At 46.0% G+C, this 19092-nt stretch overlaps 1 protein-coding gene and 1 long non-coding RNA gene across 6 annotated transcripts in view; one reads left to right on the top strand and one right to left on the bottom strand.

Moving 5' to 3' along the window:
* PMEPA1 (prostate transmembrane protein, androgen induced 1) overlaps positions 1-19092 on the bottom strand; it is an 89154-nt gene that overhangs the window by 10072 nt on the left and 59990 nt on the right. For 3 of the 5 annotated variants that reach the window (XM_083507712.1, XM_083507710.1, XM_083507709.1), the window contains exon 2: positions 4551-4705. In XM_083507712.1, the coding sequence (XP_083363838.1) occupies positions 4551-4664 (114 nt within the window). In that variant the 5' untranslated portion in view covers positions 4665-4705. Of the gene's footprint in view, positions 1-4550; positions 4706-7162; positions 7329-11232; positions 11329-19092 lie in introns of those variants that run through there. The other 2 variants (XM_083507711.1, XM_083507713.1) reach the window with 2 other exon arrangements.
* LOC310708946 lies at positions 11435-18097 on the top strand. Its single transcript, XR_014527244.1, has 3 exons — positions 11435-11913; positions 14191-14250; positions 15791-18097. It is a non-coding gene; the product is annotated as an uncharacterized lncRNA (long non-coding RNA).

Here is a 19092-nt window from a genome sequence, read left to right as displayed (position 1 = left end):
CTTCCCGCCGGAGCGGTACCTATTTATCTACTTGCACTTTGACGTGCTTTTGAACTGCTAGGTTGGCAGGAGCTGGGACCGAGCAACGGGAGCTCACACCGTCACGGGGATTTGAACCGCCGACCTCCTGATCGGCAAGTCCTAGGCTCTGTGGTTTAAGCCAGTGGGGGCTTGCTTCTGAGTAATTAGCCACACTCCATGCAATTTGCATAGAATGGTTAGGTCGGAGATGGGGGACCTGTTGACTACAGTCCATGGCTAGGGTCTTTGGGTTAGATGGGAGTTGAGGCCAGCAACATTTTGGGAGGCCAGAGGTTCCCCACTCTTATATAGTAGTAGTAACTGCAGAACATCTTCGGGAGAAGAAAAGGTTAAGTAGCAGACCCTTCACTGATCTGGAGTACAGCCCCTAAGGCGGTTGGATGGCGCCTTGTACGCCTCCTTCCAACTACTCCTGCAGCCAAGCTGGTGCCAAACGTCTTGCTCTGCTTTCTGTTGGAGCACATCAACGAGGCCAAGAGAGGAGTCTTGTCTGGGCAGCTCAGGACCTCCATACACACTGTCCAGGCTTGTGCCCCCAGAGAGGTCACTTTGGTGCTGCTAACACAGCAAAAGCAATGAGGGAGGGGCAAGTTACGGGTCTTTGCAGCCACGGCAGGCGCTGGGATTCTCCAGCAATTTGACTTGTCCCCCGGGAGGTGCCCTTCATTGTCTCTCGAGATAAACCGATGCTAACAACTGTGGTTTTATGGTTACATCTTTTAATGCTGAAGGATTAGCTTGCCCTAAGAAGTGGCCACAAGCCCTCGACTTTGGCTCGTACCAGCCTTTCATCACGGTTGGCAACTGGTCCCAAACGGCAACACTTAATTTTCATACAAGATGGGAGGATGGGACCTATTGCTCAGAAGGGGGCAAGTAATTGCTGCAAACAGCCGCTTGGAGCAGTTGTCCTTAATCTTTGCAAACAGATTTCATCCGCATATGCCATTACAGGAACACACTACAGTGGTGCCCCGCAAGACGAATGCCTCGCAAGACGAAAGACTAGCTAGACGAAAGGGTTTTGCGGTTTTTGAGCTGCTTCGCAAGACGAATTTCCCTATGGGCTTGCTTCGCAAGACGAAAACGTCTTGCGTTTTTTGCAAGTTTGTTTCCTTTTTCTTAACACCCTTAATACAGTTGCAACTTGACTTCGAGGAGCAACTCATAGAACGCGGTGTTGTAGCCTTTTTTGAGGCTTTTCCAAAACTTTTCCGACACCATGCTTCGCAAGACGAAAAATTCGCTAGACGAAAAAACTCACGGAACGAATTAATTTCATCTTGCGAGGCACCACTGTAATTTATTTATTTTTTCACCCTATATTTGTATGGTGGTTGAGCTGCTGTAGTGACCCACCTTACGTCAGGCTGTGTCCCAGCAGCAGATCCCAAACCACCAGTTGAGGACAAATGCGTTAGAGCAGCGTCTGTGTGCTATGCGCAAGGGTAGCGCTGCACACATGGGATTCCTCTTGGCTTAGAGGTCTGCTTGATAACAGTTTACAACACTGGGCAGAGGAGCGAATCACTCCGAGACATACAAATGCTTATTTTTTCATCATCCCATAGGGCATATTTACTAAGTGGTGAGTGTATCATCACCTTATGCTCACTGGTTTATATTTAATTTAGCAGTGGGCAATGTCATTGCATTATGCCATCTGCCGCTCCAAAGTCTTCAGGCTGATGTCTGAACACTACTGCAGGGAAAGAGGTGGATGGAGGCAAGCTGTCCTGCAGCCCCAAAACCGATGCTTTGAAGCATCTACTCCCATCACTCTTAAGATAATCATATGCCTTCTACTGCATACAGCAACCTTACATTGTTTTTATTCTGGACAAACGGATCCAGATTAAAATGTCCAGAGCCAGCCTTAAACTCTTCACAGCTGAAAAGCAAAAGGTCAAGAGAATGCCTCTTCATTTATTAATGGATTTTTAGTCCCGTCTATCAAATAAAATTACGCCCAGAAATCGAGATTGGGGGCCGGGAAAAAATGGCCCTCCTGGGCCCATCTGTGCTCAAAGCAACTGGTTGCCTCGTTTTCTTTCTTTAGCCAACCTGGTGCCCTGCAGACGTTATTTGAAGGCTGCCTAAAATCATACTTCCAGAGCATTTGTGCCCCTGCTACTGGTTGCAGATCTCAGCTGCCGTCACCCCCAGGACCAGCCCAAGATACGCTGCTGCAATGCAAGGCGGTCTCCCCCACCTTCCATGTACAAAAGGCAAGCCAACCTGTAGGCGAAGATTTCTTCAACAATGGCAACAAGAAGGCTGAGAACACCAGGGTAAACTCAGTGGGTGCCGGGCAGGCCACACACAGTCCTGTCCCTCAGCATCTGCCTCTCTTGACTAATGGGAGGGCCGGCCCTGCTGCTCCACTTCCCAGTCAGCTATGGTGCTAGACTCCTAAGACCCTGATAGTCCATCTGGATGCCATGCTCATGTTCAAGGCCTCTTGTTAAACACCCCACACTTGATTTTTGACCCAACTGAAGAGATAAGGATGTGAGGCTCCTAAATGCAACACAGCAGCAGCTAACCTTTGGACCTCTAGATGCTACTGAACTACAACTCCCATCATCCCAGACATACTGGCCATGCCAACAGGAGCTGATGGGACTTGGAGTCCAACAACAAATAGAGGGACACAGCTCCCTGCCGAAACATTTGTTCGGGAAGGAGTTGCAGCCAGTCATGTCTCCCTGACAAGCGTGTTTGAATGGTGCATTCACACTTCACAACTCATTCACACTTTTAAGGTTTATATACATCCACCTAAATAAAATAATGTGAGCTGCAAAGCCATGTGCTCTTGGTTTTACCCACTAGGGGGAGCTTTGCTGCCCTTTATACGACTGCACCCAACATAAGAAGGCACTGCCTTTATTTAACGGAGAGAGACTGAAACCAGATTGCAACTCCTTCATTACTTTCAGATTTTGCACTTTGGAGTGACACATGACAAATAAGCTCCTTCAGTTTCATATTCTGTGGCTAGATCTGTGTATGCTGAAAAACCATGTGTGTGTCATGGGGAAGCTTTCCCACACAGCTGGGTAGACTAGTATTTTTGTTCCCTGATGTGCTTGGTTTGATCTTGCAGAGCAATTATCAGTGAGCTTTCAAAAATGGTAATCCCTGTTTGCTGTTTGGAATGCAGCAGGCCACAGTATCACCCTAGTCTACAGCCTCCATTTGCAGCAAGGTCAGGTAAAAGGTAAAGGACCCCTGGATGGTTAAGTCCAGTCAAAGGCGACTATGGGGTTGCGGCACTCATCTTGCTTTCAGGCAGAGGGAACCAGCGTTTGTCCACAGACAGGTTTCCGGGACACCATGAGAGAAACCAGAGCCATGGAAACGTTGTTTACCTTCCCGCCACAGTGGTACTTATTTATCTATTTGCACTGGTGTGCTTTCGAACTGCTAGGTTGGCAGAAGCTGGGACAGAGCAACGGGAGCTCAGCACGTCACGGGGATTCAAACCGATGACCTTCTGATTGGCAAGCCCAAGAGGCTCAGTGGTTTAGACCACAGCACCACCTGCAACCCACTGCACAGGCTAGACTAGGTGGTTTCACCTAGTCTAGCCTGCTGTAAAGTAACAAAATCTTGCCCTAGCTTTGCAGGCACATTTCAGCACCAGGTTTGCCCAGAGCTCTGAATATTCATTGGTTTTTAATTGTATTTTTATGGCTTCTTTTGTTTCTTATGTCCGCCATATAGTCTCCTATTGCAGTTTGAATTCTGTAGACTTGCAATTGCTACCACAGGTCAAAAAATCATTAAGCAGACGGGTAAAACCCTCAGCAATTTTCAGCCGGTCTGTGGCGGAAAACATTTGGGAACTGCTGACCTTACGTGCTGCTGCTGCTACCTGTATATTTATCGTTTTAAAAAGAATTATACTGCAGAGTATGATTTTCAGCTGTTATCTTAATGCATTGTTGCTTTGGGTTTTGTCACCTATTTAACTTGGGGGGGCTTTCCTCTAGAACAGTGGGGGGAGAAATAATTTGTTAATATTATTATTATTATTATTATTATTATTATTATTATTATTATACAGGAGTGGGGTAGGGGGAAGTGCCGCAACTTCCCTAGTGTACTGTATAGTGCAGTTTCGCCTCTACTAAGCTGTGGAACAGACAGCAAAGCATCATGGGAGCACTGGGGAGGGCCACAGGCCTGATCTTAGCCCACAGACAAGCCCGTGGTTCCTAAAACTTTCTAGGAGTATCACAGGTCCCTGCTGCACATGACACCATTGCCAGATAGATTGGCCACACTGGTGGACATTAGAAAAGTTTGCAAGACTATCAGCCCACGTATATTTATATATGGACCGCTCCAAGTGAGATTGGGAGGGATATAAAAACCAGGTCGAAGTCCTCCCATCATGGCTGTTCCGAAAGCACCCAGGGTCAGCTGGTGAGCACAGCAAACAACATGAACCAGGCAGAGAAGCAGGAAAGAGTTCAGGGAGGCAGACACGGACTACTTACTGATGATAGGTTCTCCTCTCTCCTCCGTCCTTGACTGTGCCGATTGATGAAGGACCGTGCAGAGAGTTTGTAGTGATTCAGCAGACACGTGATGACGACCACCATGACCATCATCACCACCACAATTATGATTATCTGTACAAACTCCAACTCCGCTACAGGAAAAAGGAGACAAGAAGGAGAGGGGAAAAAATGGTTATTTTGAGATCCAGGGAGGAAAAGGCACAAAACCAAGAAAAAGCTACTAAGTGATGCTGTGTCACAAAACAAGAGGAGAAGTGCAGGTGGCGCCAACATTTGCAGCAGGGCCATAGCTCTGTGGTAGAGCAAATGCTTTTGCACACACAAGATCTCAGGTTCGATCTCTGCCTTCTCTAGGCACGGCTGGGGAACACCCCTGTGCAAAATTCTGATGAGCCACTGCCAGTTACTGCAAGATGGAAATGAGCTACATGGATCAGTGTCTGGACTTGGCACAAGGAAGCATCCTATGGTTCTAATGGTGGAATTGGCTTTTGTCAATGCCTAGGCATCTGCTTAAAGGAAAAGAGTTGCAATGCCAAAGGGATACAAACACCAGCATCCATCTCTCCCAACCCAAAAATCGTTGCCCATTTACTCATTCATTTAAAACATGGGCTAAAACTGAAGTGGAGCCTAAAAATAAGAGCAGGTTGCAAATCAAGACTGGGGTGGGTGGTGGTGGTTAATACTAACCATGTTACAACCTGGCTCCAAGAGGATCCAGTCAGTTCAGTTTTGGTACAGTTATTCCGTAGCCAGGCAAAAGAAAACTGAACACTTAAAACTAAATATGCCACAAACAAAAATTGCCCAAAACGCGTCAGCTGCACACTCCATGCCATCTCTAAAGTCAGCAGATTTATAAGCCAGTTTCTTTACAGCACACAAAAACCACTGTGAATAAGCAATGGGCATCTAGTAAGATGCACACTGTGTTCTGTGGCCCCTAACTATTCTTCATAAGCTGCAACAATCTAGGCTGCTGAAAGCAGTGTCGGCATAATACATGGCTTGTTAGAGCCCTACAGAGACTTGCCCTGGGCTCAATGGGGCAGTAGCAATCATTCAGCCAAACTGGTCTTGCATAGGCTTCTGCCTGCCAACGTGTAATTAATTTCTGTCAAAGGAAATGCATGGATTCGCATCATAGCGAGGACTCCAAAGAGCTCTGCTGGAGATTGTTATTTGTATGGAAGGTATGTGGAGGTCTCACACCGCCTCATGGGTACTCCAGTGCAAGAGAAAGCACCACAAATCTGCTGCCTGGATTGCAATGACAGGCAGGTGTCACTCTATCTTCTGAAACAACAAGGAAACAAGGCAGGTGAGGAAGCAGGTCAGGTGTCCTCTGGCAACCATCCTTCGCCTCACCTGAAGCAGTTGAGAGCACTTACTAGTTCATTTCCAAGCACCGCCAGGACATCAGGTAAATAATTTTAAAAAGTAATTGGTCATCTGCAAGACTGTTGTCAAAAGGTGCCCCACCTTGGGGATTTTTGGAGACAACCCTGAGGAGACAGACCTACTCAGGAAGGAGAGTCCACTGAGGACATCTAATATGAGAGCTCTCCAAAACCTGGGAGTTGGCAACGATCGTTGGCAAGTTAAAGGAAATTGCATATTGCCAGAAACTTGATTATAGGTGCTTTTGCAAGACAAGCTGGAATGCAATCAGCAAAGGGCGCCATATTTGCTGCCAGAAGGAAAAGCCCACCTTTAATCTTTGCTCTGCTATCTGCTATTACTGTGACACACCAGAACAAAAATAGTCCTTAAAAAAAGAAAAGGAAAACAGGTGTGCTTTGAATTGCTTCAACCTTGCTGCCTTACCAAAAAGCCAGTCCGCAGAAAGTTTTTAAAATACCTCCCAGGGAAACATTGGGCAACCGCAATAAAGTTCCGAGAAACATACCATGCACCCCCTTCTGATCCCCCCCCTCCAACTCCCCCCACCCCGCATGGCATTTCTCAGACACAAACTTCCCATTGACACCGAGCAAACCCATTGACTGACGCACAGCTGATAGAAACACACAAAGCGCGCAGGCTTTTCTTAACCTACGCTGATTCCAAACCATTCCCAGTGGCATCCGCATACCAGACTTCCAGACGTAATTTAATTCAGTGCTCAGTTCAGCCAGCTGGCAGTGGCAGCTTGAATGGCTTGAGCTGGCACAAAAGTGTATTGCACACAAAAAGGGGGTGGGGGTGGGGGTTGAGAAGAGGAAGAAATGCAATCCAAGCCACCAAATAAACAAGAGCAAGCAACAACAGGCTACTAGTTAAAACTTCATTTGAGAAAGAGGGAGAGAGAGAAGGCAGCTTTCGTCAGGAATAGCTCCACGAGCTTGAGGATACAGTTCCCCACACTTTGCTTGGAGGGTGGCGTGGTTTTGGAAGGAATAGAATTTGATCCCAGAGACACAACACAGTCATTTGATAGAGACTATTATTCCCAAACAGCTTAGCCTATGGAGAGATGTACGCTCCCAGGCAGACAGCACAGTGCCACTCCTGCATAGCTCGCTTTTCTGTCTGCCGGCCAAGAGATTAAGGGGGGGGGGGAGCAGCAAGAGGAAAATGCTCACCTGTGCTTTGGGCAGAAAGGAGGAGCCAGCCTTTCCCTCATGGGCTACATTTGCCAGGCTTAGGAACTTTCTTGGAAAGAAACGGAGCCAAAAATTCATCAGGGCCAGGGCTCAGAATACAGATACTTAGGGAGACCCCTTATTACATTAAATAGGTAAATTTCCCTTGCATGCCCACTGCAAATCACCCATCCAGCCCAAACTTCTATTTGGACAGAAGCTGCAGGTGGGGGGACGAATAATAATAATAATAATAATAATAATAATAATAATAATAATAATTCTGTGTGTGAAATTCAGATCTCCCTGTCTCACTTGTCTCTCCCACCAATAAACAGAATGGACGGCTTCTCCTGTCCCTGGACTTTGGGGGCATTCCCCCTCTGTTATAAAGGGCTACTGACTGATACTTCACCCCTCTGCCTTGGCCATCCCTGTGAACATCACAGCTTATCCCAGAGACTCAGGGCAGCTTGAAGGTGATGGCCAGATGAGCCTAGGGCATATAAGAGAATGCATCCATCCATCCATCCATCCATCCGTCTGTCTGTCTACCTACTGATGTATAATAGCCCACCCTTCATCAAGTCCCAGGGTGGGTTAAAGCAATCCAAAAATCAATATTAAAAACAGTTAAAACAAACTGCAGTCACAGGAACAGAGTAATGGATAAATTTCGTCCCACTTGGTGTATTTTTATCCAGGGGAACATCAAGTGCCTTCTGCCTACACTTATGCGAGCTCAGGTGTAAGAGAATAATAGCGCTCAACTTTACCATTTCCTTGCTTGGGAAACTAGGAGGGTGGGGTGGCTTGTGAGATGCAGTGCTTAAATCACGGGATGGAGGAGGAAGAAATGGCCTGGTCCTTTTTCTGGGATCTGGCTAAGAAATGATGAAAGGGGTTTGTGGGATGAATTCGTGGGCTCCCTGGATGGCTTATTAAAAGAGGATCAGACAAATTTACGGGGCATAAGGCTATATCCATGGCTACTAAGCATGATGGCTATGCTCTGCCTCCACTCCATCTCATTATTAGATGAGATTGTGTCACGCATGTTCTGGCACACATAAGCTAGAGTTGCCATATTTCAGAAATTTCCCAGGATTTCAATGGCAGAATTAGCTTCCGGGGGATTTTGGGGGGGGGGGAAATCGGCAAAATGTCCGGGGGTTTTGCCCACTGAACAAGGAAGTGTGTGTTAGAATATCACTCTTTGCTCTCCTTTGGGGCGGGGGGTAATTCCCCCCAAAAGCTCAAAACTATGATGCCGATTCCCCCCCCCCAAAAAAAGCCAAATAACTTTTGTTTCTGGATTTTTACTTCTTGAAATATGCTAACCCTACATAAGCACGCCCAGAGAGCACACTTCCTCTTCAAGTCCCTGAGTCACTGCAGCCAGTTGCCATGCAGTGGGGATTTAGAGAGCCAGGTGTTTAGAAGATTTGAAACCTGGAGGCTGGGTGTGTCTTAAAACAGGTAAGGAGAAATCGGGATGGGGTGGCGAGGAGCACTTTTCGAGAAGGCATTGAACACCACTGCAGACTGTTTTTATCCGAAACTATGTTCACAGACAAGCAGCCATGGAAACAATTCTTTAAAAAGAAGGGGGGGGGGGAGAAGACGGGGGTTCTTCTCTCCAAAATCTGCTCTGAGTTCCAGTGGTGGAAGAGCAAGCCCTTGGATCGGGTAGTTGGGAGGGAGACTAGATGACTCCAAGGGTCCCTTGCAAATCTATAGTTCTATGATTCTATAATTTCTTTTATGCAATTGGTTGCTAAGTGCTGAATTTAGTGGGGTGGGTGAGATGATTGGTGAGAGTTCCTTCTGGCTTCCACACGTGGTTCAGCGCCAGCATAAGCAAACAAAATATGAGGCAAGCCACCCAGTCCTGCCAGTTACCTTGGAGCAGAGTCTGCAGAGTCGCAGCTGATCCGCCAGCCACTAGATATTCCCTGAAGTATTACATTTCCTGTATTTCTTCCCAAGGGTGCCCCAAAGAACTTCTATAACCACGAACCAGACCCTTGTAAAAACTTTTATTTGCTTGCTTAACTTTGAATTAATTAGTTCAGGTTCAACAATATTCCCTGATCTGGCCTTGTCAGCTGAATGCGGTGTGTGTGTGTGTGTGTGTGTGTGTGTGTGTGTGTGTGTGTATGGAGAGAGAGAGAGAGAGAAGTGGAGGGGGAGGATATGATATTATTTTATGATACGAAATTATTTATTTACAACCTGCTTTCCGTATCATAGCATACACCTCAAATCAGCTTACAAATTAGAACAATAAAACTGCAACTGTATAAAAACCATGATCTCCCATAACCAGTTTCAGCAATAAAACAACTTTTTTTAAAAATACACAATGCGATTGGCCAAATAAAAAGAAATGAAAGAATAAAGACTCGAGCTGCAGCGATGTGCTCAGTTTGTGGGGTTTAGGCCACCCAGCTGTGTGGTGTAGTGGTAAGAGCACTGGTGGGCAACCCGCACCCCTCAACCTAATTTCTTGAACCTCCAGCAGCCTCTGGGGACTGGTGGACAAATCTACCACTGGTTTTGGCCCTACAGTTATTAACATATGGCCCTGCACAGATTACCCCACAGAAGAATGTGGGCCTTAGCTCCAAGCTAAGTAGGACTGTGGAGACCCAGTTTCAAACCAGCCTTAAAGCCCATTGGGTGATCTGGGGCCAGTTGCTGTCTTACTACTACTACTACTACTACTACTACTACTAATAGTACCCTGCCCATCTGTCTGGGTTGCCCCAGCCACTCTGGGCGACTTCCAGCATACAGAAAAACATAATAAAACATTAAAACATTGTAAACTTCTCTCTACAGGTGTCTTCTAATGGCTATATAGTTTTTTATCTCCTTGACATCTGCTGAGAGGGCGTTCCACAGGGCAGGCGCCACTACTGAGAAGGCCCTTTGCCTCACTTCTCGCAATGAGCGGAACCTCTGGAAGGTGCTTGGAGCTAGATTCCTACCTCTCAGGGTTGTTGTGAGGATAAAACCATGTTTGGAGGGGGAAGCATACACACTGCCTTAAGCTCCTAGGAGAATAAACAAGCAAGCCTGGCTACCAGAAACAAGGGACGGGAGGTGGGGGGGTGGCTTATATGAGACTTACAAAACAAAACAAAAAAGGGGGCAGATTTGAGCAAAACGTGCATTTGTCGATTTGTATGTATATGCAGCACAATCCATCTCGCCACAGTGAGGAAAGACTGTGAGCAGTTCAGGTAGCTCCATCTGTTGCCCAGGTACTACCAGGTGATCTGTGTGGCAAGTTGAAGGGCTCTGCTCCCCCTTCCCAAGTCTAAAGCAAAATAGTTGCACTATTTTTACGGACCTCTGATGTATTCCCACTGTGAAAGGAAGTCGATGGGGATGGTGGTGGAGCAGAATTCCTACCCATCTCATTGTGGTTGGTAGTGATACCTTCCTACTTGCCCAGTGGCTGGGGCCACAACAAGTATTGAATGGGGCTAGGCATCCTCATATTTTGGCCTGGGTATGGGGGCCTGAGCAGGTCTCAGACACACCTTGAACTGCATTTGGGAATCATTAGGAAGCTAGCACAGCTGCTGAATAAAAAGAAAAGGGGGTGTGTGATACTTCTGCCACCTTCTGCCAGCAGCCAGCCCCCAAAATTTGACGCCAGTCTTCAAGGGCAGCCCCACGTAGAAAGCACTACAGCAATCAACCCTGCGGATTACTCAACCAAGGTTCTTGATGACAGTGTCCTTGTTCTCTGCAAGGGAAGGTTGCTAGTCAATACGTCAAACGCAACCGACAAAACTCGTCCTTCGCCAAAACCCTTGAACTCAGAAAACCTACAACAAACCCGAGAGGCACTTTACTTAAAGAAGAAAATCAGTAAGGAAAATGGCCAGCAACTGGGTACCGTGCCATGTTCCCCGTCGTTCCTCTGCACCCATCCTTTCCAAATTTTGTGGGGTGGCTTGCCCTTTCCCGCATTACCCCCCCACTAAACAAACAAACAAAAAAGATAAATAAGCACAACCTTAACGCACCACACACATCAACTCAGCCTTATTTACCATTTCCCACCATGCCTTCAACATCTATGAGAGCAATCGCTGCCAGCGAGAGTTTCATTGGAACCAAATTTTTTTTAGTGGGGGCTGGAGGATAGAAATTTACCCAGCAACAGTATCCAAACTCTCCTCTCTGGCTCCCTGCTGCTTCCCACTCTTGCTGGCTTTTGGTGCTTGAAGCAGAAAGGGAGAGAAAAAAGCGCCAATCTCCATTCAGCGAGCGCAGAGCGTGCATATATATATATGTATGTATATATAAATACACACACACACACATATATATGGTGTGCATATTGTCCCAACCATCTCAATCCTCACCACAGGGAATTGTCTAGAGAGCCTGTAAATAAACAGAGGCCTTTAAATCCCCCCCAAAAAAAAGAGGGGTGGAAGAGAGGAGCAGGGGGGGGGCTTTTCTTTGTATTGTAATGAGATACATGTCCAGAAAAAAATGTGGCTCTGAGGAGGTTGGGGTAGCGGGGGCGAGGGGAGAAGGGTAGCAACAAAGGCCTGTCAGATGCAGGGCCCTCCACCTCATTTGAATGTTTGGGGGGGGCGAGAAAGGGGGCATTCAAGCCTTCCCCTTTGTAAAGAAAGCCTTCCCCACACAACCAGGAGGTGGGGGGTGGGGAAGCAGGAGGCGCTGGGCCTTTCTTGTTTGGCTGCAGCCATAAGGGGTTAAAGGTAAGAGCAGCCCGGCTTGGGGGGGGGGGCAATCCTCTTGTCCTTGTGTTAACTGCTTTCACCCTGGGTACGGTTGGCTGAATCCTAGACAGCTTTAAGCACTCTGGCAGACAGACAAGGGAGCCTCAAGGGTGGAGTTCAAGCAGGCAGCTTTTGACAGTCACATCACGAGCCCCAGAAGAGGCCGCTCTGCGGTGGGAGAGTCGCAGGGGGCCCGGGAGAAGTTCACAGAGGAGCCCATGGAATTGCTCGCCTCCCCCCGCCCACCCCAAGCCCCGTCCTGCACAACCCCTGCCCCGCAATCTTCCTCCCTGCACCAGCCCTGTTTTAGGAGCCGTCTTCCAGAGCAGAAAACGGTTCCCACCGATGCAATTTTGCGCAGCGCATGTGTGGACGTGGGGCTGGAGGCAGCCAGTGTGTGTGAGAGAGAGTGAGGGGGGAGTCTGCGTTTAAAGATTTACCGCAGGGCAGAAAATGCCCCTCCAAAAGCAGGGCCAGGCATTCTTTCTGCCCTGCTTCCACAAAAGCGCCTGTTTTGTTCATTCGTTTGATGACATTTGCAACGCCGTACATGTGATTTGTACATTACCTTGAGTGTCTCTCTCTTTTTTTAATGTCAAAAAGAAAGTCAAGGGAAACAAAAGAGGGGAGAGGAGAACTAAGCTAATTTCAGATGCATATTCCCAGGTATTCCCCCCACAAAACATTTGTCAGCGTTAGTAAGAGCAATATGTGCCTTATGAAAGAGAATAAGCAATGTCAATATAAGTTGATTATTGGGACCCAGCTGCTGGGAAGTCCCACAGCTTGAATGTACATTTCCCTAGAATCTGGAAATGAGGTGGGAATACACAAATATTGGTTTGTTTCTCTCTCTCTATTTTTTTCTGCCAGGACCCCCAAAAACTCTTCTGAATCCCTTCTTAAGGTCCCATTTCCATCTGATTCCCAGACAGGGACTTTTCAGTGATGGTGCCCCATCCTCAGGAAGGTTCACCTAGCACCAACTTATTGTTTGGGCACTAGGTGAAGATGGTTTGGGGGTTTTGTTTTGGGTTTTTTTTGGTCAAGAAATTTTAGGTATTTTGATATTGTCCAATCTGACTAGTATGTTGTGTGTGTGTGTGTGTGTGTGTGTGTGTGTGTGTGTGTGTTTCAAAGAGTGTTTTTAACATTGTTAAAATGCCTTGCTGTTCTTTTGTTTTACCAAGGTGGTTATTGTTTTGGAATTGTTGGTTTAAATATTTAGCTGCCCTAGAAACTCTCTTTAGAGTTAAAAGATCAGAGTAGAAATGTTGGCAAATGAATTAATAAAATCACATAGTCAGATAATTGCTGTGATTTTATACAGGAGCACGTAATGCAAAAGCCATTAAATCAGACGGCAAAACAAACATACTACCAGCTAATCAATCAGTTTATTAAAAGGTCATTAAATCATCTTAATGGTACAGAAAGATGTCGCTCGCCCAGCCCTATCATACAAGGAGGCACCTTGAAGATCCAGGTGTCTTGGGAGCACTGATAAGCATCACACCCATAACCTTGGGTGATCAAGTTTCTATCCCTGAGTTATCATTGGGTATCTGTTCCCTTCACTTCTTCTTCCTTCCATTTGACTGGGGTTATGCAATTGTCATGCAACCAGGGAGAAGGGGTTCATTTTCTATAACCAATCAACATCTTATGCATCAATAGCTTTTAACTCACACGCACAGGTGAGCTTCATCAGAAGCTGAGAACTCGCAGGAGGAGGCCAGGCACCTTCCCGCCCCCCCGAAGTGACCCTCTGGCTCCACCTCTATAATTTAGAATCAGTGCAAATACAGAGCAGGAATATTGATGCCTTTGCAGGAATATTGATACAAGAGGCCCTTCTCACTTGGATAGAGTGGTACATGAAAGCTTAAGGAGCTCATGGATATATTTTCTTGCAATTCACGTTCACAAAGTATTGTTTTGAGGAGGTGTAAAGAGGAGTTGAATTCACTGGGTCAATTCAGTCCGCTAGTCAGACCTGTTTGGGGAGAGGAACCCCTCAAAATCTAATCTCTGATCAATATATTACTACTATAGTAGTGCTAGTAACCCAATAACAGTGCGTCCCCCCAAAAATCATTTGAGGAACAGAAACAAACTACACAGATTTACCATTCTGCTCATGCCTATTTATGTATTTTTCGTATATATGCATTTTGTATTTGACTTCCTAATCATTGTCACTTTTCAATTAGAGGAGACCTCATTCCATTTTTTCCCCTTTGTAATTCTCCCCAGGGAAGAGTGATGGATGCACCAAGCTTTACGCGACGGACAAATGTGGCTTCGGTATGCAAAGTAAGGTCACACTAATTTAATTTAGCATAATTTTTTTTACTCCTGCATACATTTCAGAGGCAGGTTCAGACACTGTGTTGGAGTGACACAACCTGCTTCTTTGTATTTTCTGTCTAGACAAACACAGACGCTTTGGGAATCTGGGCAGCGTGAACAGGGAGCAATGCATAGATTGCTTTTACAGATAAATATCCCCACTAAACACACACACACACACACATTCCCATAAGCGCTATCAGTTTCAAGGACTGAGTGAAAACTTAGTGACAGGTCACTGAGGGTTGTCAGCAAGCCTACAAATTGTCTCAGGAGTTTTGTTTTTTTGTTTTTTTGCAATAGCCAGTTTTCTCAATTATGGCTCCAAACCATATTCTAGTGGGACTTGATGCGGCCTTTTGCGGAAAATGTGGTTCTTGCCTAACAGCAGAGCATACCGAGCACAACTCCAGTGGTGTGTTGGGTAGAATGTTGAAAGAGCCAATGCACAAACGAAACACCGCAGGTGTGCATGACTCAAGTTTACAAAAATTATTAATGGAAAAAATAATAATAACAACTAGCACTAGCCCTATTCAGTTGTTCTGCACTCTCAAACTCATGCAGAAATGGTTGGACGAAGGGGGGAAATGGAGACCAACTCATTGGACCGTCTCCATCCTAGGAGCCCCTTCTGCAGTCCCACAGCCCTCCATCTACTGGTGGCTGTGGAAGGAAGCCTGCTGAACTCAAGTAGGACCTCTGCATGATTAAAGAACCCCGAACCTCCAGGCTTTAAAATAATGCAGGAAGTCTCCTCGAATAGAAACAGGCTTTGCACTACAGAAGGTCAGTTGGAATGGCAATGGGGATGTGTGGAAGAGGGCAGGGCCTGACAGCTCTGTCTCTCTCTGCATTTGTGTGTAGGGGATGCAGTGCAAACTGAATGGGACTGAAATGGATTTGCTCTCCAAAAATCCCCTTTGTGGATTCTGGCAGCAAATGTTACCTGGATATACTCCTGGCTTATGGCAGGGATGGGAAACCTCGGGCCCTGCCGATTAATACACCTCTCTGTCTGATCTTTAAGACTCTTCCTAGGCTGCCCCTAAAGAATAAATTATTATTATTGGCCCTGTTTAGGGAAGTTGTTAATGTATGGTGCTGTATTGTTTTTAATATTCGGTTGGAAGCCACCCAGATGGGTGGGGTATAAATAAATTATTATTATTATTATTATTATTATTATTATTATTATTATTATTATTATTTTGCTTGGCACTCTCTTTGAGCACTTGTCCTTGAACTCCAGAGATACTTCTTTGCTTGCCTGGATAGACATGTGCAAAGGGGACTAGCTCACCCTATAAAGGTTAAAGCATTCCCTTTTGTTGCTCTGCTTGTTGTTGCCTCTGGCCTGCCCACTATGTGGCCCCCTGAAAGGCAGGCCATAAGGGCAATGTGGCCCTTGGTTTATGGGTATCAGTTAGGTACTGCCACTTAACATTAGCACTTGGCACACAAAATATCCCAGAATTGAAACAAACTTTTGTTTTGAGGGCAGTCTACATCTGGTAAGATTCTGAGAGCTGACATGCAGAAAGGAGCCAACATTTGACGGTATTTAACATCTCAACAGTATTGACAGTATCGAACAGTGGATATGCTGCAGCAGACAGAATTTTTCGTCGTATATTTGTAACGCCACAACCGCTGTTTAACTGTACAGTATCTCGTAAGAGGACTTGCAAAAAGCACATAGTTACTCTAACTCAGTTTGACAAACCAGGGAACGTTCACTGAATTGGCACAATAGCATGGAAAATGCCCCCCCCCCCAGTGTTATCAATTCTATTTTGGTGAATTTTGGCAAAGATTAGGAAACGAAACCTATATTTCACATTTTGAGAATTTGATTTTTATTATTTAAAAAATGTCTTAAAATATAATCTCAGCTTTTTTTATTCTGGAATTTTTGGAAACTTTGGTATTCTTGCACATAAGAAGTTTTGTGGACCATTTCATGGTCCTTTGGAAGAGAAGCAAGAGTAGCTACATTTCAAATTCTGGAGATCATTACCATGTTTCAATATTCGAGCTACAGACTGGAAGGGAATGGTTTGTTTAAATGCTAGCTCCCTTAATTACTTCGAAAATAAATAAATAACCAGGGGATTTCTGGAAACCCATAGAAACCCAAACTTCCTAGAAGCCTGTGCACTCTTCCATGAACCATCTTTTTTTTAAAAAAAAAGCAAGCAAAAAAAGAGCGTTGCCCTACTAAATCTCCCTCCTCCCTCTTCTCTCAGACACACACCCTTACTGGCTAGCAACCAAATATGTGCAAGACACATCCATGTCTGGACTCCTGGCTGCCCACAAAGATATGAGGGGGGGGGGAGTGTCTCAAATTTATGAAAATCTAATCTTGTTAGTCAATGCAATCTGTGTGACAAGGCAGAGCGAAACTCATTGTCATTCTCACCAGCAACCCCCACGCGGCTGACTTGCACCGGGCATGCAATTTCATTTATCTCTGCTCCAAGCGCAAGCCTAGCCAAGGTTTCCTCCTGATTTGAATGAAGACCTGCTTCTTTAGAATCGCAAGCCAAATTGAAGCAGACATTTAAAGGAATAACTTTGCAAGGGGGAGCCAGGCGCTTTCAAATGCTGTAGCCATCGAGCATTCGTAGACGTAAAGAATGGACAAAATATGTTTCTCTCTCTCTCTCAAATATTACTTCTCGCCCTTCGTCTAAGGAACTTGGGAAGGGGAGTTCCGCAGCCCTACTCAAGAGATGCCAGGAATTGAATCTGGGATCGTCTACAGCAGCTGCTTTAAGTCTGAGGCACAGTTCTCTCCACAGCACGATGGGAATATGGATCAGAACCCAGCCCAGGTCTCCCTGATCCAAGAACTTCAGCCATTTTCAGGCTGTTCAGGAAGAATTAGTACATATGTGTGTCTGTGGTTAGGGGAGGATTTCAGTAGCAGTCTCACCACCAACTTATACACATCCATTATAATATTTCAGATATACAGGGCAGCCTACAGCCATCCTAATGGACACAGCTAGCTCAGGAGCAGATCCTGTCACTCCTTTCATTCCCTGCAAATGAACAAACTGAAAAGGCCTCCACACCACGCAGGCACTCAGTCATAGCACATCAACCGAGAAAGGAGCATGCACATATAAGTTTTTTGCTATTTTATCGCACCTGCAAGAGTACGCAATAATGGGATCGGGCTTGCATGTACAGTGGTACCTTGGGTTACAGATGCTTCAGGTTACAGACTCCGCTAACCCAGAAATAGTACCTCGGGTTAAGAACTTTGCTTCAGGATGAGAACAGAAATCGCGCGGCAGCAGCGGGAGGCCCCATTAGCTAAAGTGGTACCTCAGGTTAAGAACAGTTTCAGGTTAAGAACGGACCTCCGGAATTAAGTCCTTAACCAGAGGTACCACTGTACTGTTTTACCTCCCAGTCCTTGTGGTAAAGTCAGTGACAAACTGCGTTTTTAAAGGAAACAGGCAAACAAATTGATAATCTCATGTTGGCGTTCTTTTGAGAACTCTTGGGTATGCGTCACCCATATCAGAAACTTGTGAATTAGTTTGTCAGTCCTAATACTTCACTCCATGTGACTGCAATTGGACTTAGTTCTTCAGGTGCCTTCTCCAAAATAAGCTGTTCAGGAGTGAGCATCTGTTCAACATCTCCCGCAGCGAAAAGTGATGCAACAAATTCATTAGGCTTCTTCACGGCCACCCTCTATTCCTTCAAACAACTTTCTTGTCTCATGGCCCGATGGCCTCTGTCCCCAGTTTGACATACGTAAAGGCATTTTAATTAATTGCTTTTATTGATTGATTACTGTATTTTTTGCCCTATAGGACACACTTTTCCCCCTCCAAAAATAAAGGGGAAATGTGTGTGTGTCCTATGGGGCGAGTGCAGGCTTTCAATGAAGCCTGGAGAGCGAGAAGGGTCGGTGCGAGTTCCCGCGGGCTCCCAAGGCTTGCGGATAGCAGCCTGTTCTGGGGGCTGGGGTCGGGGGAAGCTCGGACTTCCCCCGCCCCAGCCCCGCGCCTGGGAGGAAATAATTTTTTTTTCTTTCTCATTTATGCAAGATGCCCACCTTTTGAAGCAAGGCTTCTTGCCTTCTGTAGCTTCACTGACTCTGCCCATTAACCATGCTGGCATCCTCTGAAGACATGTCTGCACCTTCCTTGTATTTTCAGTTGGTTTTTGCAGCCAACTGCACAGGCCCCTGAAGCAAACTGTTTGCACCGTGTGGCTCATTGCTCCGCTCTCTCCAGGAGTCTTCCTGCCTAACACAAACCGAGCACGGCCCTCTGGGGAAAGGGTTTGAAAAACCAGGAAATGAGTCACTTTTTACAAGGAACGAGGTTTGCCTAATAAATATGGAAATTTGTAGCAACTTCCCAGTGTTCCTAAGGCCAAATTTTAGCAAAACTGGGCATAGGAAATGGAAACTGGGTAGCAGTGTTATGGAACTGCAACTATTTCTCCAATTATTATATCATCAGCAGACCAGATCTAACTGGCTTGGGAAAGAGCAGCGAGAAAAAGCAATCAGGGTCCAGGACGCCAATGAAGGTAGTAGGAAGGAGCAGCAAAAACAGAGGATTAGGCCATATAGAGATGATAAGGACAGAGTTGGGTTTTCAGGGCTTGGCACAGGAGCCTCCAACATTTTTAGGCCTGTAGGCACATTTGGATTTTTGAGTGAGTGGCATGAGCTCCAACCCTGTGGTCTTCTTTTCTCCCTTGTGTGAATAAGGCAGAGGGAGAGAGAAATTGCATGCAAAGTTCGTTCTTCACACTTTTCCAAGGGGTGTG

The sequence above is a fragment of the Podarcis liolepis genome (assembly GCF_965112155.1).
Source record: "Podarcis liolepis genome assembly, chromosome: 6".
NCBI classification, from domain to species: domain Eukaryota; kingdom Metazoa; phylum Chordata; class Lepidosauria; order Squamata; family Lacertidae; genus Podarcis; species Podarcis liolepis.
The sequence above is the reverse complement of the archived record's forward strand: the minus strand, read 5'-3'. Positions and strand labels throughout refer to the sequence as shown.